The sequence below is a fragment of the Notamacropus eugenii genome, chromosome 2 (genome assembly GCF_028372415.1).
Source record: "Notamacropus eugenii isolate mMacEug1 chromosome 2, mMacEug1.pri_v2, whole genome shotgun sequence".
Classification (NCBI taxonomy): domain Eukaryota; kingdom Metazoa; phylum Chordata; class Mammalia; order Diprotodontia; family Macropodidae; genus Notamacropus; species Notamacropus eugenii.
Window position 1 is genome coordinate 358,989,041 of NC_092873.1, and position 17,046 is coordinate 359,006,086.

At 36.1% G+C, this 17,046-nt stretch overlaps 1 protein-coding gene across 5 annotated transcripts in view; it reads left to right on the forward strand.

Annotated features, from left to right (window-relative positions):
- ATP6V0A1 (ATPase H+ transporting V0 subunit a1) overlaps positions 1-17,046 on the forward strand; it is a 57,839-nt gene that overhangs the window by 16,750 nt on the left and 24,043 nt on the right. For all 5 annotated transcript variants that reach the window (XM_072646528.1, XM_072646530.1, XM_072646531.1 and 2 more), the window contains exons 7-12: positions 50-176; positions 1,840-1,922; positions 2,934-3,027; positions 6,383-6,595; positions 15,555-15,705; positions 16,675-16,814. In XM_072646528.1, the coding sequence (XP_072502629.1) occupies positions 50-176; positions 1,840-1,922; positions 2,934-3,027; positions 6,383-6,595; positions 15,555-15,705; positions 16,675-16,814 (808 nt within the window). The remainder of the gene's footprint in view (positions 1-49; positions 177-1,839; positions 1,923-2,933; positions 3,028-6,382; positions 6,596-15,554; positions 15,706-16,674; positions 16,815-17,046) is intronic.

A 17,046-nucleotide genomic window follows, 5' to 3' on the forward strand; every position in this document is an offset into this window, starting at 1 on the left:
GAATAGTATCCTTAATCTGTTTGGGGTTTTTTTTCCCCTCTTTTCACAGTTTTGTGGCTGGTGTGATTAGCCGGGAGCGCATCCCTACATTTGAGCGCATGCTGTGGAGAGTGTGCAGGGGGAATGTATTCCTGCGTCAAGCTGAAATTGAAAACCCCCTGGAGGATCCTGTGACTGTAAGACAAGGAAATTGTATCCTGTGGAGTAGGATTCTGTAAAGGGGGCCCAGAATGGTAACAGAACACTTGGACCATCTCAAAGAAAAGATCTTTATTTCTTTGTTTTCAATATGAGCTACAGGACAGCCTATTTCCCTATAATTTCCATCACGTATTTGGTATTTATGTGGCTTGGATATGACTACAGAGATATTTTAATTGGAAATGTTTTTCTAGTTATTGGAAACTTCAGATGTAGTTCCACACATCTTCTGTTACTGATCTGGGACCTGAAATGATTTGCCTTTTTGTAAAAATCAGCAAAAAGCAAGTGCTTCTATTTCTACTCAGTTGATTTTTATAAAAAACTACAAAAGAAAAGAAAGGGGTACCGTTATGACTCTAAACTGACAAAGTTAGTAATTTCAGCAGTTTAAAGTTCAAGTTTTTGTTCAGTTGATGAAGACTTCTTTTTTTGTCTCTCACTTCAACAAATAAGTTGGTTGGGAATTTGAGTGATTTTCATTAATTTGAGATAGTTTTCATTTTGCATTCGATAAAACAATAAGTTCAAAGTACAAATCTCAGGATGGTCAGAACTATGTGCTTCTGGTATTATAAGTGAAACAAGTTAAATCCATAAAAAAAAAATTACATCATTAATCAGAGATAGATGAATAGCCTAGAATTGGCTGCTACTTATAACACCCATGACTTGACTGAGAAAATGGTTACTTTTCTGCTCTTACTTAGTATGACATTTATTAAATCATTGATCTTTGTTCTTCTGAAGAAGAAATGTTGGCTCTAGTGAGGTTTCAGGCTGTATCACTGAGCTGAAAATGACTCAGATGTTTATGCAACTTATTTTCTGTATCATAGTTATGGTTATGGTGACATAGATGGCCCACAAAGGCAATCCTAGCCACAGAGTTTTGGAAACATTTCATACTGAGTTTAAGGTCACACCTAGTGTATAACTATACTCAGGAACATTAAGCCAAGTTTCCTCTGGCAGGGAAGAACAATATTTTATCAACAAATACAGGAAGAGGGTCTGGATATCTATACAAGAGCAGCTGTACAAAGAATGTACTCTCAATATCCCTGGAGAACTCAGAGATTTAAAACACTCCTGGGCCTTCCTCAGCTTCTGCTCACCTTATTTCCTGATTTTTCTCTAGTATTCATAATTAGTATAACCTAACTATTTAAGCTTTATTTGTGCCTTATTTGTGAAGTCAAGTTTGAGTGTTTTATGGCTATTCATTTAATAACTTTTCAGTGGCTTTATATCTCTTATCTGAGACTGTTTAAACTCATGAACAGAAATTAACTTCTCTTCCTTTTCACCATGCAGACAGGTAAATTGTTCGAACTGAACTGGTAAATGATCTGATTAGTAATTATCCTAGCCTCTGGGCTAGGCTGCCCTAAGGACCTACCCTCTTGCCCATTAGGAAGATAAAAAGGACTCACCTGAAATAAAAATTGAAGGAATGATGTTTTTTCAGTAAAGTTAAGGGTGCAAGAGATGACTAAAAACATGGTAGCTACCCTTGTATAGTGTATGAAGGAACTAGGAAATTTATTGCTTCTTATCTATCAAAGAAACTAATTTATCTAGAAGTTTTCTTCAGCATTTAGAGCTGTGAAATCTCGATTTGTTTCTGGGTTCTAGGGAGACTACGTGCACAAGTCAGTATTTATCATTTTTTTCCAAGGTGATCAGCTGAAAAACAGAGTCAAGAAAATTTGTGAAGGGTAAGAGAAATGTACTCACCTAGAGAAAATGTTAAAACTTCTTTAGTGTTAGCTTGAAGATGAGTAAAGTAGTAATTCTTCTGACTTGCCTGGACCGAAGAGTATTCCTTTGGATAAGACTATGTATTGCTATAGAGATGTTTTAAATTACTGTTGGTCTAATTATTGGATAAATTGATATAAGCTCATTTAGAAATGAACTTCAAGGTCATAAATCTCTTTTATTGAAGAAATGAAATCTTTCACATCTAGTTTTTTATAAATGATAAATGTTTTGAAATAATAGAGTCTATATACATGTGCCAAAAGTTATCTGTATGTGTCATTTCTTTATATTTTCTGAAATAACATTCTTGCTTCAGTCATCCAAATGACTTAATCATAACTTGGAATTTTATAGTGCTTTAAAATGTATGATTTTCTTCCTTACAACTCTATGAAGTTAAATAAGAGAAATACCATTTCAGTTTTACAAATACAGAAATTGAGCCTAAGGAGTGTTAAATTATTTGCCCAGGTTCATACTAGTAAGTATTGGCATTGAGATTTGAACTCAGATCTTTCTGACTTCAAAACCAAGACTCTTTCAAATTTACCAAACTCTGTCATTTTTTAAATCATATTTTCCTTTTTTTTTCTTTTCTTGACCAAAAGAGAATTTTATAGTTGCAAAAGCATAATAGTGATGACAACTCAGGCTAAAATCTAGACTTCCTTCTTATAACTTTGTTACAATTAAATTCCTTTTTGCTCACCAAATAAAAATAGAGACAGTGATAAAGAAGGATTATGTTAGAATTGAAGGAGGCCTGCCTTAGAGTCAGAGAGACCTGAGTTGGAATCCCATGACATATTTATTAACTCTGTCTCTGACCTCAGACTAATTGAACTGAATCCACCACTTGCACCTAAACTGAGCCTTTTTTGGTGCTTTGAGTAGCTTAAGTCATATCCCCAGATGATTTAGCTTGATTACATCACTGTTATTTATCCAGTCCCTGTGTATTCCAGGTTTCGAGCTTCACTCTATCCCTGCCCTGAAACACCACAGGAAAGGAAGGAAATGGCTTCTGGAGTTAACACCAGGATTGATGACCTCCAAATGGTATAATAACGCAGAGTTTGTAGTAGTCTATAATTATTCTTCTTGTAATGCTAATAATTCATTGAATACCTTTGGCATCCAAAATTCCCATTAACAAATGTTACTGGGTGAACTCTTTCTGTTATGTTTATGGTTTCCCAACTGGATAAGGGTTTCAGGGATGGACCAGAAAAAAAATAGCCACCCTCAAAAGAGACTGCATTGACTAGGCATCTGTGGGGTTTTGTTTGTTTTTGTTTTTGCCTAAAACAGTGGTCTCCAAAGTCCGTTAAGAGGATTGGAGAGGACATATGAAAAAAAAAAACTAAGGGTCTAAGCCTCCACCTTTGACACAGCTGGTTTCTGGCAGAGGACTCTTCATTCTGAGTGGCTGGTGCAGCAATGGCATGGGTATTAATTCCTTTCTCACTACCTTCTTCCATCCTACCACTGCCACAGTTCATGACTTACTAAACTGTGCCAGTGACAGCAATAGGGACAGATACAGCCCAAGTAAGAAGCCCAGAGTATCCAAGTGGTACTGGGAATTAATGCAGGCTGAGTGAAAGACCTGGGGCAGCCAGAATGACAGTGACCAGATTAACATGGGGACTTCTCACATCAGGTTCAGTGGGTAGCAGCTGCTGTAGGGGTGACAGAGGAGGTGGCTGAACCCATGGGTTTCTGTTTCTCTCCCTGATTTCTTCTAAGGACTGTGCAGGCAAGCTTTGGTGGTGGTAAAGAGTGGCATTCTCACCACTCCAAGGATGGCAGCTGTGATGACTGTGAAAGTCAACAGTAGGGAAAGTAACAGTAAAAGAATGGATAGCAGGGGCCAAGGAGACCACTGCTGGGAACAAAGAGGCTCTAGTGAGGTGATCAGTGGGCTGGTGAAAGGTAGCAACATGCCTGTGGATAAAAGGACATTTCCCTTCAAGGAGTTTATAATCTGAATTAAGGGAGTCAATTTGTGTTTACAAAAATGTGTACAAAATACATGATACGTTTTAGAGAAAGGCACTGGCAAATAGGCAAAAAATCAGGAAAGGCTTCATATAGAAAATGGAGCCACTATTTCATTGAATATAGGAAGGAAGGAGAGAGGAAGTGTTAAGCCTTTACTACGTGCCAAGCACTGAGATGAACACTGGATATACAAATACAAAAATAAAAACAGCCACTTCCCCTAAGGAGCTTTCACTCTATTGAGGGAACATTACCTATAGAGAATGGTGGGTCAGGGAGCTGCATTTTGGTTCAGAATGTTACAGAAATGTTAGGGAAGGAAAAGAGCAATTTTAGACTCAGAAATTTTTTACTAAGAGTCATAAAAGTTTTGGAGACCACTGATCACCTTCTTTCTGATGCGGTTTGAGAGGTTCAGGGACCTTTCAAGAACTGAAGTACAGGAGAGGGTTGTCTGGAATGAATTCATGGGCTCAAGCATTCTTTAAGTCAAGTTGGCAAAGATTTACTGTTATGCCAATATGGCGGGCAGAGCTCCTTAAGGAACTTGCCATCAAACAGGAATGATGCTAAAGATTATATAGGAAAAGTAGTGGGCAGATATGCTAATTGGGTGATAACCTACAACTTGGTCACAGGTGTCATTCACTACTGGAGACATTTTCTGATGCAGAGACCATAGTTTAAAGAATGCATTAGAAAAATGGGCTTTGTGGGTCCTTGAAAAGTTGAATAATTTTGATCAAACTTCAGTGTGAAGGATCACAATTAACTCTCTTGAATTCTAAAGGTTTTCTAAGCTTTGGTTTTCCCTAAAAGTTACCCATCCCAGTCCAAGACATTCTTTTTTTTTTAATTTAAAAAAAATTTTGTGTTAATATTTTTTATCTTCATATCACCTACGTTTCCCAATATGTTCCCCCCCAACCATCCCTTATAACAAAGAATTGAAAAATAAAAACAAAAACAGTTTAGCAAAACTAATCACATCAGCCAAATACAAATTCGTATGTGGTTTTCTCCACTTCTCCATTTCTGTGCCCTCTACTTCTGCAAAGAATGGGATACATTCTCCATTATCTTTCAGGCCAAGCTTGGTCATTGTAATTTCACAGTATTCAATTTCACATATTTTATTGTTGTTACTTCCATTTATATTGATGTACTTATTATGTATGTTGTTTTTCTGATTCTGCTTATTTCACTTAGCATTGGTTTGTATAAGTCTTTCCCTACTTCTCTGTAGTCATCATATTCATTTTTTCTTATAATAATCTGTTATATATGTGTTCCACAGTTTGTTTAGCCATTCCCCAATCAATAGCATCTTGCTAACACAAAAAGTGTTGCTATAAATATTTGGGTATATATGAGACCCTCCTTTTTTATCATTGGCTTCCTTGGGATATATAATCTGTTAGGGAATAATTTTGCTTCTCTGTGAAAGGTTCTTGATCAGGGTCAGACAGCCTGCATGTCTGTGCCTCTTTATGTCTTTCCCTACTCCAAAAACACATGGGAATTCAGATTCTGCAAAAATGTGGTAATCATCCTGTCATAGATCCAGAGATGGAAGAGAATTTAAAGACCACCTAGTCCTTTAGGTGACCCAGGGAAGTTAAGCTACTGGCCCAAGGTCATGTAAGTGGTGTTAGGGCTTTGATGATCCTATTTGAAATTTTAAACATTTAATGGTGAGCAGTGGAAGGTGGAATGGTAACTGCCATCTTTCCCATCACACTTTTATCTTTGTAATGGAATTCCTTAGAGGGAAATCTGTACTGGCTCATAAAGGGTAACATTTGGAACTTTTTTCAATGATACCAGACAACAGGGCAAACACATGACTATAAATAAACCCATGATTATAGTGGTGTGGGGCATTCCAGACATACTCCCTATGAGCCCTCTGATTTTTACAGGTAGATCTTATAATGTAGAACAGTCATAATAGGCCTTCTTCCTACTATGTTCTGAAAATGGTGTGAGATAGGTAGGTTTTTTCATGGAATTTTTTGATTCTCTACTCAAAAGTATGGTTTTGTCCATTTTTCAAGTCATTGTGCCACTGTTATGGTACTTTTAATGGCATTTTGTAACCCCGAGTTACAAACCCTAGATGACAAATTAAAAATCCATGTGAGTCAATCCCAGGAAATCAATGAACAGTTTATTTTATTTTCAACTTAATCACAGAGGAAAAAATCCATTAAATGAAAATCAATAGACTGGTGCCTAATTGGGGAATAATTATCTGTCACTTTGGGTAAGGAAGACCATTTCAGTCAGAGGAAAAGAAACTAGGCAACCCTTAAGAAAATCCAGAGCTGTGTTTATCTGTCAGTTGCTTTATGAAATATAAACCAGCATTTTGTCTGCAAAGCTTATTTGTTCTTTCTTTTCATGCAAGGTTCTAAACCAAACAGAGGATCACCGACAGAGGGTCCTCCAGGCAGCTGCTAAAAACATCCGTGTCTGGTTCATCAAAGTTCGGAAGATGAAGGCTATCTACCATACCCTGAACCTGTGCAACATTGATGTGACCCAGAAGTGTCTGATTGCTGAAGTCTGGTGCCCTGTTGCTGACCTAGATTCCATCCAGTTTGCTCTGAGGAGAGGCACGGTGAGTGTTGTGGGGCTGAGACGCTTCTGCAAACTCCATAAAGGCAGTGATTCTGATTCTTTGCTTTTCCATGATGATCTTCCAAAGCATTTTAATATCTTTTATTTTATCTTTGCCCCCTAAATACCCTTTAAAGATAAAGCTAGAATCATAGAATTTTAAAGTTGGAAGGGTTTCAGAGAAGGCCCTATCTCCTAAGAGAGGAAATTCTGGTCCTCTCTCCTGAGACATGAATCCTCTTTACACACATCCCTGACAAGTGACTATCCACCCTATTCTTAAAGATGTCTGGGTATAAGAAACTCCCTATCTCTAGAGAGGGAGTCTGGAGTGTGCCCACTCTCACCCCAGCCTCTTGGAATTCCTAGCATATTTCAAAGTACAGTTCATATGATAGCTATCCTGATTTCTCTCTTCTCCCACCCCTCTGCCCCAAACTGTTAGTTTTCTCTTCCTTGATTGTCATATGTATGTTTGTCTAATTGGATGTTATAGCCCACCAGTAGAGTATAAACTCCTTGAGAGAAGCGATTATTTTTTTTGCTTTTGTCTTTGGTGTCATACTAAATGCTTATTGGGTTGAATCGTTACCTCCAGCCAGGGCCCATTCTATTTTGAAACAGCTCTGATTGTTAGGAAATTTTTTTTTTCCTTATATTGAACTGACATCTTTCTGTAACTTCCATCTCTTGCTTCTGTCTAGTTCTGCCCTCTAGAGCCTTACAGAATAAACAACTTCTCTTTTATATGATAACTCACCACATATTTGAAGACAGATGCTTTTTCTCACCCCCTCAATTCTTTTTCCATTTTAAACATTCCCAATTCCTTTTTACTAATTTCAGAGTTCTCTCAGCATCACAGGGCCCTCTTTTGGAGCCCATTTCAGTTTGCCTATATTTTTCCTAAAATAAACTGTCAAGAACTGGTTCACACTACTCCAGATATGGGTCAGTCAAGACAAGAGTACAGTGAAACTGCCCTTCTCTTCATTATACTTCTATTAATGGAATTCAGCCAATGATCAACTCCATTAAAATCTTATCTTCATGGAGTGGAGAAGACCTTGGGTTCTCAAAGATTACACCAGTGAAGGAAATGTGTTATCTCCTGCATATCATACAAAACTCAAGTATTTAAATACCAACTGGCAATGTACCTTGTGTGTGTGTGTATGTATGTATGCACATGTCACTTGTCTGAAAACCAGGTAAGCTAAGCTCATCATCAGAGTGTCTGTGAGGTGACAAATTGGAAGGGGGGAGTGCGCACAAGAGAGGGCTCATGATAATTAAACTAAAAAGACATTCATTGAATCATTAAAAAAAAGAGAATAGAACAGAAGCAAGTTCCAAAAGGGACACAAATTAGCAAGGCAATTTTGGGATTACCTTGTTAAATTTGAAATAGACTGAAAAACAAGCTGTGCATAGTGGACATTCGCAGTTTCATACACATCTTTTTTTTTCTGCTTTGTAAAGAAAAATGTTCATTCATGTTGATGTTATTCAAGGTCATAATAATTAAAAGGAAAAATTTTTTAAAGCAAATTAAAAAAAAAGTGAAGTTTGGGGCTAGTCTAGCCTGGCTTGTTCTTAATGGACCTATATTGTTTCTTTATTCTCTTTATAAGTGCTTACAAAGCACTTATTAAAAAAATATAAAAGGAGAGGGGAAAAATTTAGCAAAACTAACATGTAAAAAAAAATTTGGCATCATATGCAGTGTTCAACATCCATAGTCCACCACCTCTATGAAGAAGTAGTTTTGTTGCAGTTTTTTCCATTTACATTGTTGTAATATTCTGTATATTGATTTCCTAATTCTCTTTATTTCACTGTTTCATTCCATCCAAGTTTTAACCTTTGTTTCTTTTTATTCATCATCATGGTCATCATTTCTTATAGCCCAGTAAATTCCATTGTGTTCATGTACCACAGTTTGTTTAGCCATCCCACCATCAATGGGCATCTACTTTCAAACCACTCTTCTAGTATTCCATTTTGATGTGTTTTTCAGGAATCAAAGTCACCAACCTATGAAGAGTCCATCTTCTAGGTGGACTTTTAAAAAGCATTTGGACATTTGTTCATCTCTAGTTCTATGGCATCTTTCTAAATTCTCCAGAATTTCTCAGGGATCACTGATGACAGATCAGTTACATCTGAGTTTATTTTTTCTAGGAGAAGGGTTAGCAAACTACATTATTCTTAGAGCTGAGAATGTTTTTTACATTTTTAAATAAAGTTTTGTTTTTTGCTAAGAAAATAAAAGCCATTAAAATGAGGGGATGCCCATCAATTGGGGAATGGCTGAACAAGTTGTGGTGTATGAATGTAATGGAATACATTGTTCCACAAGAAATGGTGAGTAGGCAGACTTCAGAAAAACCTGGAAAGACTTGCATGAGCTGATGCTGAATGAAATGAGCAGAACCAGAACACTGTACAAAGTAGCAGCAACATTGTGCAATGACTGACTTTGTTAGCTCTTCTGAGTAGTGCAGTGATCTAAAACAGTTCTAAAAGACTCATGATGAAAAATGTTATCCATATCCAGAGAAAGAACTGTAGAATCTGAATGCAGACCGAAGCATGCTATTTTCTCTTTTGTTGTTTTTTGCTTTTTCTTTCTCATGGTGTTTCCCTTTTGCTCTGATTGTTCTTTCACAACGTGGCTAGTCATAACATGACTAACATGGAAATATGTTTAATACATGTATAGCCTATATCAGATTGCATGCTATCATGGGGAAGAGGGAGTGTGTATGTGTGGGAATTTTAAAACTCAAAATCTTATCGAGATGAATGTTGAACTCAAAATAAAGAAAGGAAAAAGAAAGTAAAAACCATTCTTAGCTCTACAAATGTACAAAAGTAGGCAGTGGGCCGGATTTGGCCCTGGACTTTGCTGACCTCTGCTCTAGGATATTATTTACCCACACCAGGTGGCTTGAACATACTGAGGACAGCTAGGTGCTTATAGCATCTCATCACTTTTCTAAGGTTTCAACTTCCTAATAATAGTTTTTGTTCTCTTGTTTGTGAATTACTTCTTTGGTAGAGAAGACAAAAGGAATGGAGGTATTAGGTAATATTCTGCCTCAGTCATCATCCTGTCCTTCCCTCCAGAAGCAATGATCATATTACACCGTCGCTCTTCTTCCTTCCCTCAATATAATTAAAAAAAAACCTTTTGTGTTATATTCAGTATTTAACATAATCCTTAGTTTATATTGATCTTTAACCTTCCTGACACTGTTCTAACATAATCTTCTTCTTCTTTTGTGTGTCCTCAGTTTTCTGTTCTTGCTTTCATCTTTTGTAAATACCCTTTTAAAATCTGAACTTGGTGAACTCCCTGTTCAGCCACATCCTGCTTCTTTTTTTCACTGGAATCATCTTCAGAACTTCAATTTCAACAGCATCCACATCCCTCTTGGATTTACTTCCCTTTTAAATTCTTTTGCCATTAGCTCCTAGCTTTTTTATCAAAATTCTTTAAAAAAATTCCAAACCTCCTGCTTTGCCATGCCCAATCTAAGATATACCTAAAATTCGACCTTCCTTAATCTGCCACAAATTAAAAATAATTTAATTATCATATCCACAGCACTTAACTTGATTCTGCAAAGGATACAGAGAGCCACAAAACATAATACCTGTTGCCAAGGAGCTTACAGTTTAGACATATGTAAATAACAACACAGTGTGGAAAGTGATAAATACTATGAGTGTTCCAAGCTAACTGCTCTAGGCAAAGCTGGAAAGGAGATAGCATTTGAGCAGGGTCTTGAAGGATAGGAGTCTGATAAGTGGTATGAACATTCCAGGCAAAGAGAACAACATGAGCAAAGCCATGAAGGCAAAGTTCATGGAAGAAAAGTTCAATGGGTGTTGAGGGAATATCAGGTAATACAGAAGAACAGAGATCTAGGCTTTGTGTAGGGGAATCGTAGAGGCTGGAAAAGTGGGTTCAGCCTAGATTATGGAGAGAGTTGAATGCTAAGTTAGAATTTTAGACCGTTTAATAAACAGTAGAGAGCTATTATGAGTTATTAGTGTAATTGTTACAAGAGTAATTTTTTTCTCTCAATTTTTAATTAGGAGAGGTAAGGGGAGAAGAAGATTGCAATAGTGATGCACAAAAAAAAAAAAGGTTCACTGAAACATTTTTTAAAATGCACAGCTGAAAACAGAAGCAAGTCCAGAAGGAAGCACAGACAAGAAAGGCAGTTTTGAAAGTAAAATGTAGAGTTTATTATATGCTTTTTAAAAAAGCAAGTGGTATGAAATGGTGATATATAGTTTTATATAGAATCTTCTTTTTACATTTGGCTGTGTAGATGGAAATAATCTTTTTTTTTTTTGGTATTTAAATTCAGAATAAAAAAATTTACAGAGCAGAACGGGGTGCTTGAGAAAGATTACATAATGATATCGTATATAGGGCAGGGCAGAGTGGAGGAGGAAAGGTCAAAGGCAAGAAGAGGACTGGAAGTGATTGCAGTAGTCCAGGCATGAAGTGATAAAGTCCTGAAATAGTGTGGTGAAGGCAAGAAGAGAAAGGAAGGAACAGTGGACTGAGAAGGAAAAATCTATTCCTTGGGGACTGAATATAGTTAATGAAGAAATCAAAGGCAGTTCTGAAAATTTGAACCTGTTTTATTGGGAGAATGGAGGGTACAATTTCTAGAAGCAGGGTTGTTAGGAGGAGATGTGTTTTTAGGTATGTTTAAGGTACTGATGGGGCAGTAAGAATTTGTCTTGCTGATAATTGAAAATTCAGGACTCTTGATGTTTTGATTTTTGCTGGACTATTTTCTAAAAATCTTATTTTCATTATAGGAGATGTCTATCAAGGAAAGGAGAGGAGAGAGAGGTATTGGGAAATGTTGGTGAAATAAAAATGAAAGATATCAATAAAAATTTACTAAAAATAATCTGAGGCTAGAGCAGAATATGTTATGTGTCAGAGGCTGGAGCAGGCTATGAGACAGCTGAAGTAAAAAAAGCTAGGGTAGAAATCCTGATCTCAGACAAAGTAAAAGCAAAAATTGATCTAATTAAAAGAGATAAAGAAGGAAACTACATTGGGCTAAAAGGTACCATAGATAATGAAGTAATATCAATACTAAACATATATGTACCAAATGGTATAGCATCCAATTTCTTAGAGAAGTTAAGTGAGTTACAGGAAGAAATAAACAGCAAAACTATACTAGTAGGGGACCTCAAGCTCCCCCTCTCATAACTAGATAAATCTAACCACAAAATGAATAGTAAGTTAAAGAGGTGAATATAATTTTAGAAAAAGTAAGATGTGGTAGACCTCTGGAGATAATTGAATGGGGATAGAAAGGAATATACCTTTTTCTCAGTGGTACATGGCACCTACACAAAAATTGACCATGTACTAGGGCATTAAAAACCTCATAATCCAATGCAGAAAGTCAGAAATATTAAATACATCCTTTTCAGATCATGATGCAATAAAAATTACATGTATTAAGAGCCATGGAAAGATAGACTAAAAATTGGAAACTAAATAATCTGATCATAAAGAATGAGTGGGTCAAACAACAAATCATAGAAACAACCAATGACTTCATCCAAGAGAATTACAATCATGACACCACATACCAAAACTTATAGGATGCAGCTAAAGTGGTTCTTAGGGGAAATTTTATATCTCTAAATGCTTGCATGAACAAAATAGCGAAAGAAGAGATCAGTGAATCTAAAAAAGCTAGAAAAAGAACAAATTAAAAATCCTCAATTAAATACCAAATTAGAAATTCTGAAAATCAAAGAAGAGATTAATAAAATTGAAATTAAGAGAACTATTAAACTAATAAGTAATAAGCCAATAAAATGGATAAATCTTTGGTTAATTTAATTTAGAAAAAAGAAAATCAGATTTTCAGTATCAAAAATGATAAGGGTGAATTCGCCACCAATGAAAAAGAAATTAAAACACTAATTAGAAGCTCTTTTGCCCACCTGTATGCCAATAAATTTGACAATCTAAGTTAAATGGATGAATATTTGCAAAAATAGAAATTGCCCAGATTAACAGAAGAGGAAATAAAAATAGCCCCAATTCAGAAAAAGAAATTGAACAAGACATCAGTGGACTCCCTAAGAAAAAATCTCCAGGGCTAGATGGATTCACAAGTGAATTCCACCAAACATTTAAAGAACAATTAACTCCAATACTATATAAACTATTTGAAAAAACAGGCAAAGAAGGAGTCCTGTTGAATTCCTCTTATGATATAAATATGGTACTGACACCTAAACTGGGAAGAGGCAAAACAAAGAAAAAAATTATGGACCAGTTTCCCTAATGAATATGTGAATATAGATACAAAAATTTTAAATAAAGTATTAGCAAGGAGATTACAGCAACTTATCATGAGGATAATACACTATGACCAGGTGGGATTTATACCAGGAGTGCAGGGCTGGTTCAATATTAATAAAACTATCAGCATAACTGACCATATTGGTAACAAAATTAACAGAAATCATATGATTATCTCAATAGATGCAGAAAAAGCTTTTGACAAAATACAACATCCATTCCTATTAAAAAGCCCTAAAAAGCATAGGAATCAATGGAGTTTTCCTTAAAATGATAAGTAGCATCTATCTAAAACCATCAATAAGCATTATATAAAATAGGGATAATCTAGAAGCATTTCCAGTAAGGTCAGAGGTGAAACAAGGATGTCCATTATCACCATTGTTATTCAATATTGTACTAGAAATGTTAGCTTTAGCATTAAGAGAAGAAACAGAAATTGAAAGAATTAGAATAGGCAATGAAGAAACAAAACTGTCACTCTCTGCACATGATATGATGGTATACTTAGAGAATCATGTGAAAAACTACTTAAAATAATTAACAACTTTAGCAAACTTGAAGGATATAAAATAAATCACCAACATTTCTGTATATTACTAATAAAGCGCAGCTTCAATAGATAGAAAGAGAAATAGACAATATAAAATATTTGGGAATCTACATGCCAAGACAATCCCAGGAACTATAGGAACACAATTACAAAATACTTTTCACAGAAATAAAGTCAGGTATAAGTAATTGGAAAAATATCAGTTGCTCATGGGTAGGCTGAACTAATATAATAAATTAATTTTATTAATTAATACCTAAATTAATTTACTTATTCAGTGCCATGCCAGTCAAACTACCAAAAAAATTATTTTATAGAGCTAGAAAAAATAATAACAAAATTCATCTGGAAGAACAGAAGGTCCAGAATATCAGTGGAATTAATGAAAAGAAATTGAAAGGTAGCCTAGCTATACCAGATTTAAAACTGCGTTATAAAGCAACAATCATCAAAACTATTTGGTATTGGCTAAGAAATAGAGTGGTGGATCAGTGGAATAGGTTAGGTACACAAGATACAGTAGTCAATAATCTGGGAGCACCTGGAGTCAGGAGAGGCCTCAGACACTTAGTAGCTGTGTGATCCTGGACAAGTCACTTAATATCCATTACCTCCAAAAATTAAAAAAAATAATAATCTGCAGGTTGCTGAATCTCAGGAAAAGATGTGAGCTAGAGCTATACATTTGGGGCTTAATACTATAGAGATCATAGTAGAATCTGAGACAACAAAGGTTTCCTAGGGAAAACGTATAGGAAGGGAAGAAGGTTGAGGGTAGAAACTTGGAGGAAACCTACATTTCAGATGTCAAAAATGGAAGAGAAACCATCCAGTAGGAGAGAAAAGCAGTGATTACAGAGGTAGGAGAGGAACCAGGATAGTATAGCACCACAGAAGCCAATTGAAGGGTGTCAGAATGAGTAGAGAAGTCAAGGGACATGCATGAACAGAAAAGGGTTTGATGATTTGTTGGTCATTTCTTTGACCTTTGAAAGGATATACATTTGATGGGTGTAAGAAGAGAAGCCAGATTACAAAGCATTTCATGTTCCATCTGGGTAATTTAAGGAGACAGTTGTTAAGTGAGAGCGTGATGAAGGACCTTGAGGCCATGTCATATGAAAACTGGTTGAAGGAAATGGATATGTTTTATCTGGAGAAGATTTGGAGGGTAGGGGAGGAGGAGAGGACATGATAGTTGTGTTTAAGGATCATATTTGTTTTGTTTGGCTCCAGAGGTCTGAACCAGGAGGAAGTTAGAGAGAAAAATTTAGGCTTGGTGTCAGGAAAAGCTTCCTAAGAATTAAGCATTATCAGAAAGTAAAATGGGCTGCCTTGGCTGGTTGTGGCATTGCCTCTTCTTGGAAGTCTTCAGACAGAGACTGGATGATGACTTATCAGGTATACTATAGTGGGAATTTGTTTTGTTTATATGTGAGACTAGTTGTCCACCAATATCCCTTTCCAACTCTGAAATTCTGTGATTCTGCATTAAAAAATGAGTGATGATGAAGAAGTAGAAACAACAAATATAAATTATTCATTTAAGAAATTTTATGGTAAAAGGAGAAATAGAATGCGGTAGTTCAAGTATATCTGAGGGTCAGGGGAGAGAGAGCAGAGAGGGAAACAACCAGATGAAGAGGGAGAGATTGAAGATACCATAGAGAGAAGGAGATTGAGATCTTAAAAAAGAAGTAAGCGGAAATGGGAGAAAGAGTAAAAGTAGAAGATTTAATCTTGGAAAGGAAAAATACCTTTAGAGTTGAAGGAAAGGAAGGAAAGAATCAAAGAAATTTTGAGGTGGTGGGGATGTAGTAACAAGGGGAGAGTGGAAAAGATAGTCAGACTTGAATGTTTCCCAGGGAAATTGATTCCACAGCTTTCTTTAGTCACCAGTACTAGAATTAAGTAACTTATTTTAAAGAAATTCTATCTGATAACTAGTTTAAATCTCTCCTTGTTAGTTTTGCATTTAGTCTCATTTTTCCCCAAAGCCTTGGAAAAGTAGTTTAACATTGTATGCCTGCCATTTCACAGGAGCACAGTGGCTCTACAGTGCCTTCCATTCTCAACAGGATGCAGACAAACCAGACTCCCCCAACTTATAACAAAACCAACAAGTTTACATCTGGCTTTCAGAACTTGGTAGATGCTTATGGCATTGGAACATACCGGGAGATCAATCCAGGTAATATCCTTGAGGTAATCATTCCAGGTAATTTCTTGAGAGCTACTTCTGGACAAAAATCTCAGTCACTGTTGAGCGGCCAAGATGAACTGACAGAGTCTCTTGATAATAGATAATATCCCTGTTGGCAGTTGAACTGGTGCTTTTGTCCATTTTGGTTCACATGGAACTACTATCACCCCTAGATTTTTGTATGAAAGCTTGGACTTCATACAAAGGACTGTTTGCATCTTACAAGGAAATTAGAACAACTTATGGTATTGAACTGTTAACATGTTTACTCATGGCTGTAAAATACTTAACCTTCTTTTGGCAAAGTACGAGCAGAGGCAGCTCTAAGTAAAATATTGATTTCTGGTTATGATTATTCTATATTTTGAAGATAATCTTACTGTTTCTTCTTTTTTTTAGGTATGGCAGCAAATTTTAGTCAAATCAGATTGTAGAAAATCAACGGATAATATTTTAGGCAAAATATGGCTTACTGTTCAAATAACTTGATGTACTTGTAATTGTTCGAGAAAGAATTTCTCAGAGCCTCAAATTCTTAAATCACAAGCCTGAAAATAGAACCAGCCTTGTCTTGGATGTGGGATATCTCTCACTTACTAGCAGAATCATTTATTGAAAAATAATAACAGTACCATAGGGAAAAAAGAAAAAACAGACCTGTCTTAGGAATGATGGCATTGAAGTTAGAAAAAGGGGTTAAACTGAGCTGTTACTTTTCATCTTCATTTACAGTTAAAGATGCTTTGTGACTTTGTGATTATAGACCCCACCAGGAGGGTTTTTCCCCAAAAACTATCTAGTCTGACAATTGATTTCAGACTTCTTAGAGTAGTAGGTCTTTTTATGTTATTAACAAAATATAGAGAGGATCAGGGTGGATTCAACAGATCAACTTTGTTACCTATTTCTACACTTAGTCTGTTCTCCCTCACTTTCTGTCTTTTGGTTCCTATGTAGCTCCTTATACCATCATCACTTTCCCTTTCCTGTTTGCTGTCATGTTTGGAGACTTTGGTCATGGGATTTTGATGACTCTCTTTGCTATCTGGATGGTGACTCGAGAGAGTCGAATCCTCTCCCAGAAGAATGAGAATGAGGTAAAACCAAGTCACCCTTTCATTAGACCAGGAGTTGCACTGATAGGGGGGAGGGGGAATGCTTAAATTTTCTTCAGTAATATAATCCTCTTGGTCATCTTATAGACTTTGTCAGGAAAATAAACAAGAAGAGAGAAGTTGATATTAACACTACTGGCTTCTCCTTGAGAAAGTAAACATGTAGCTAGCATTGATCTTTCCTGTGAGTTGCTTGACCCAAAATGAATCATGG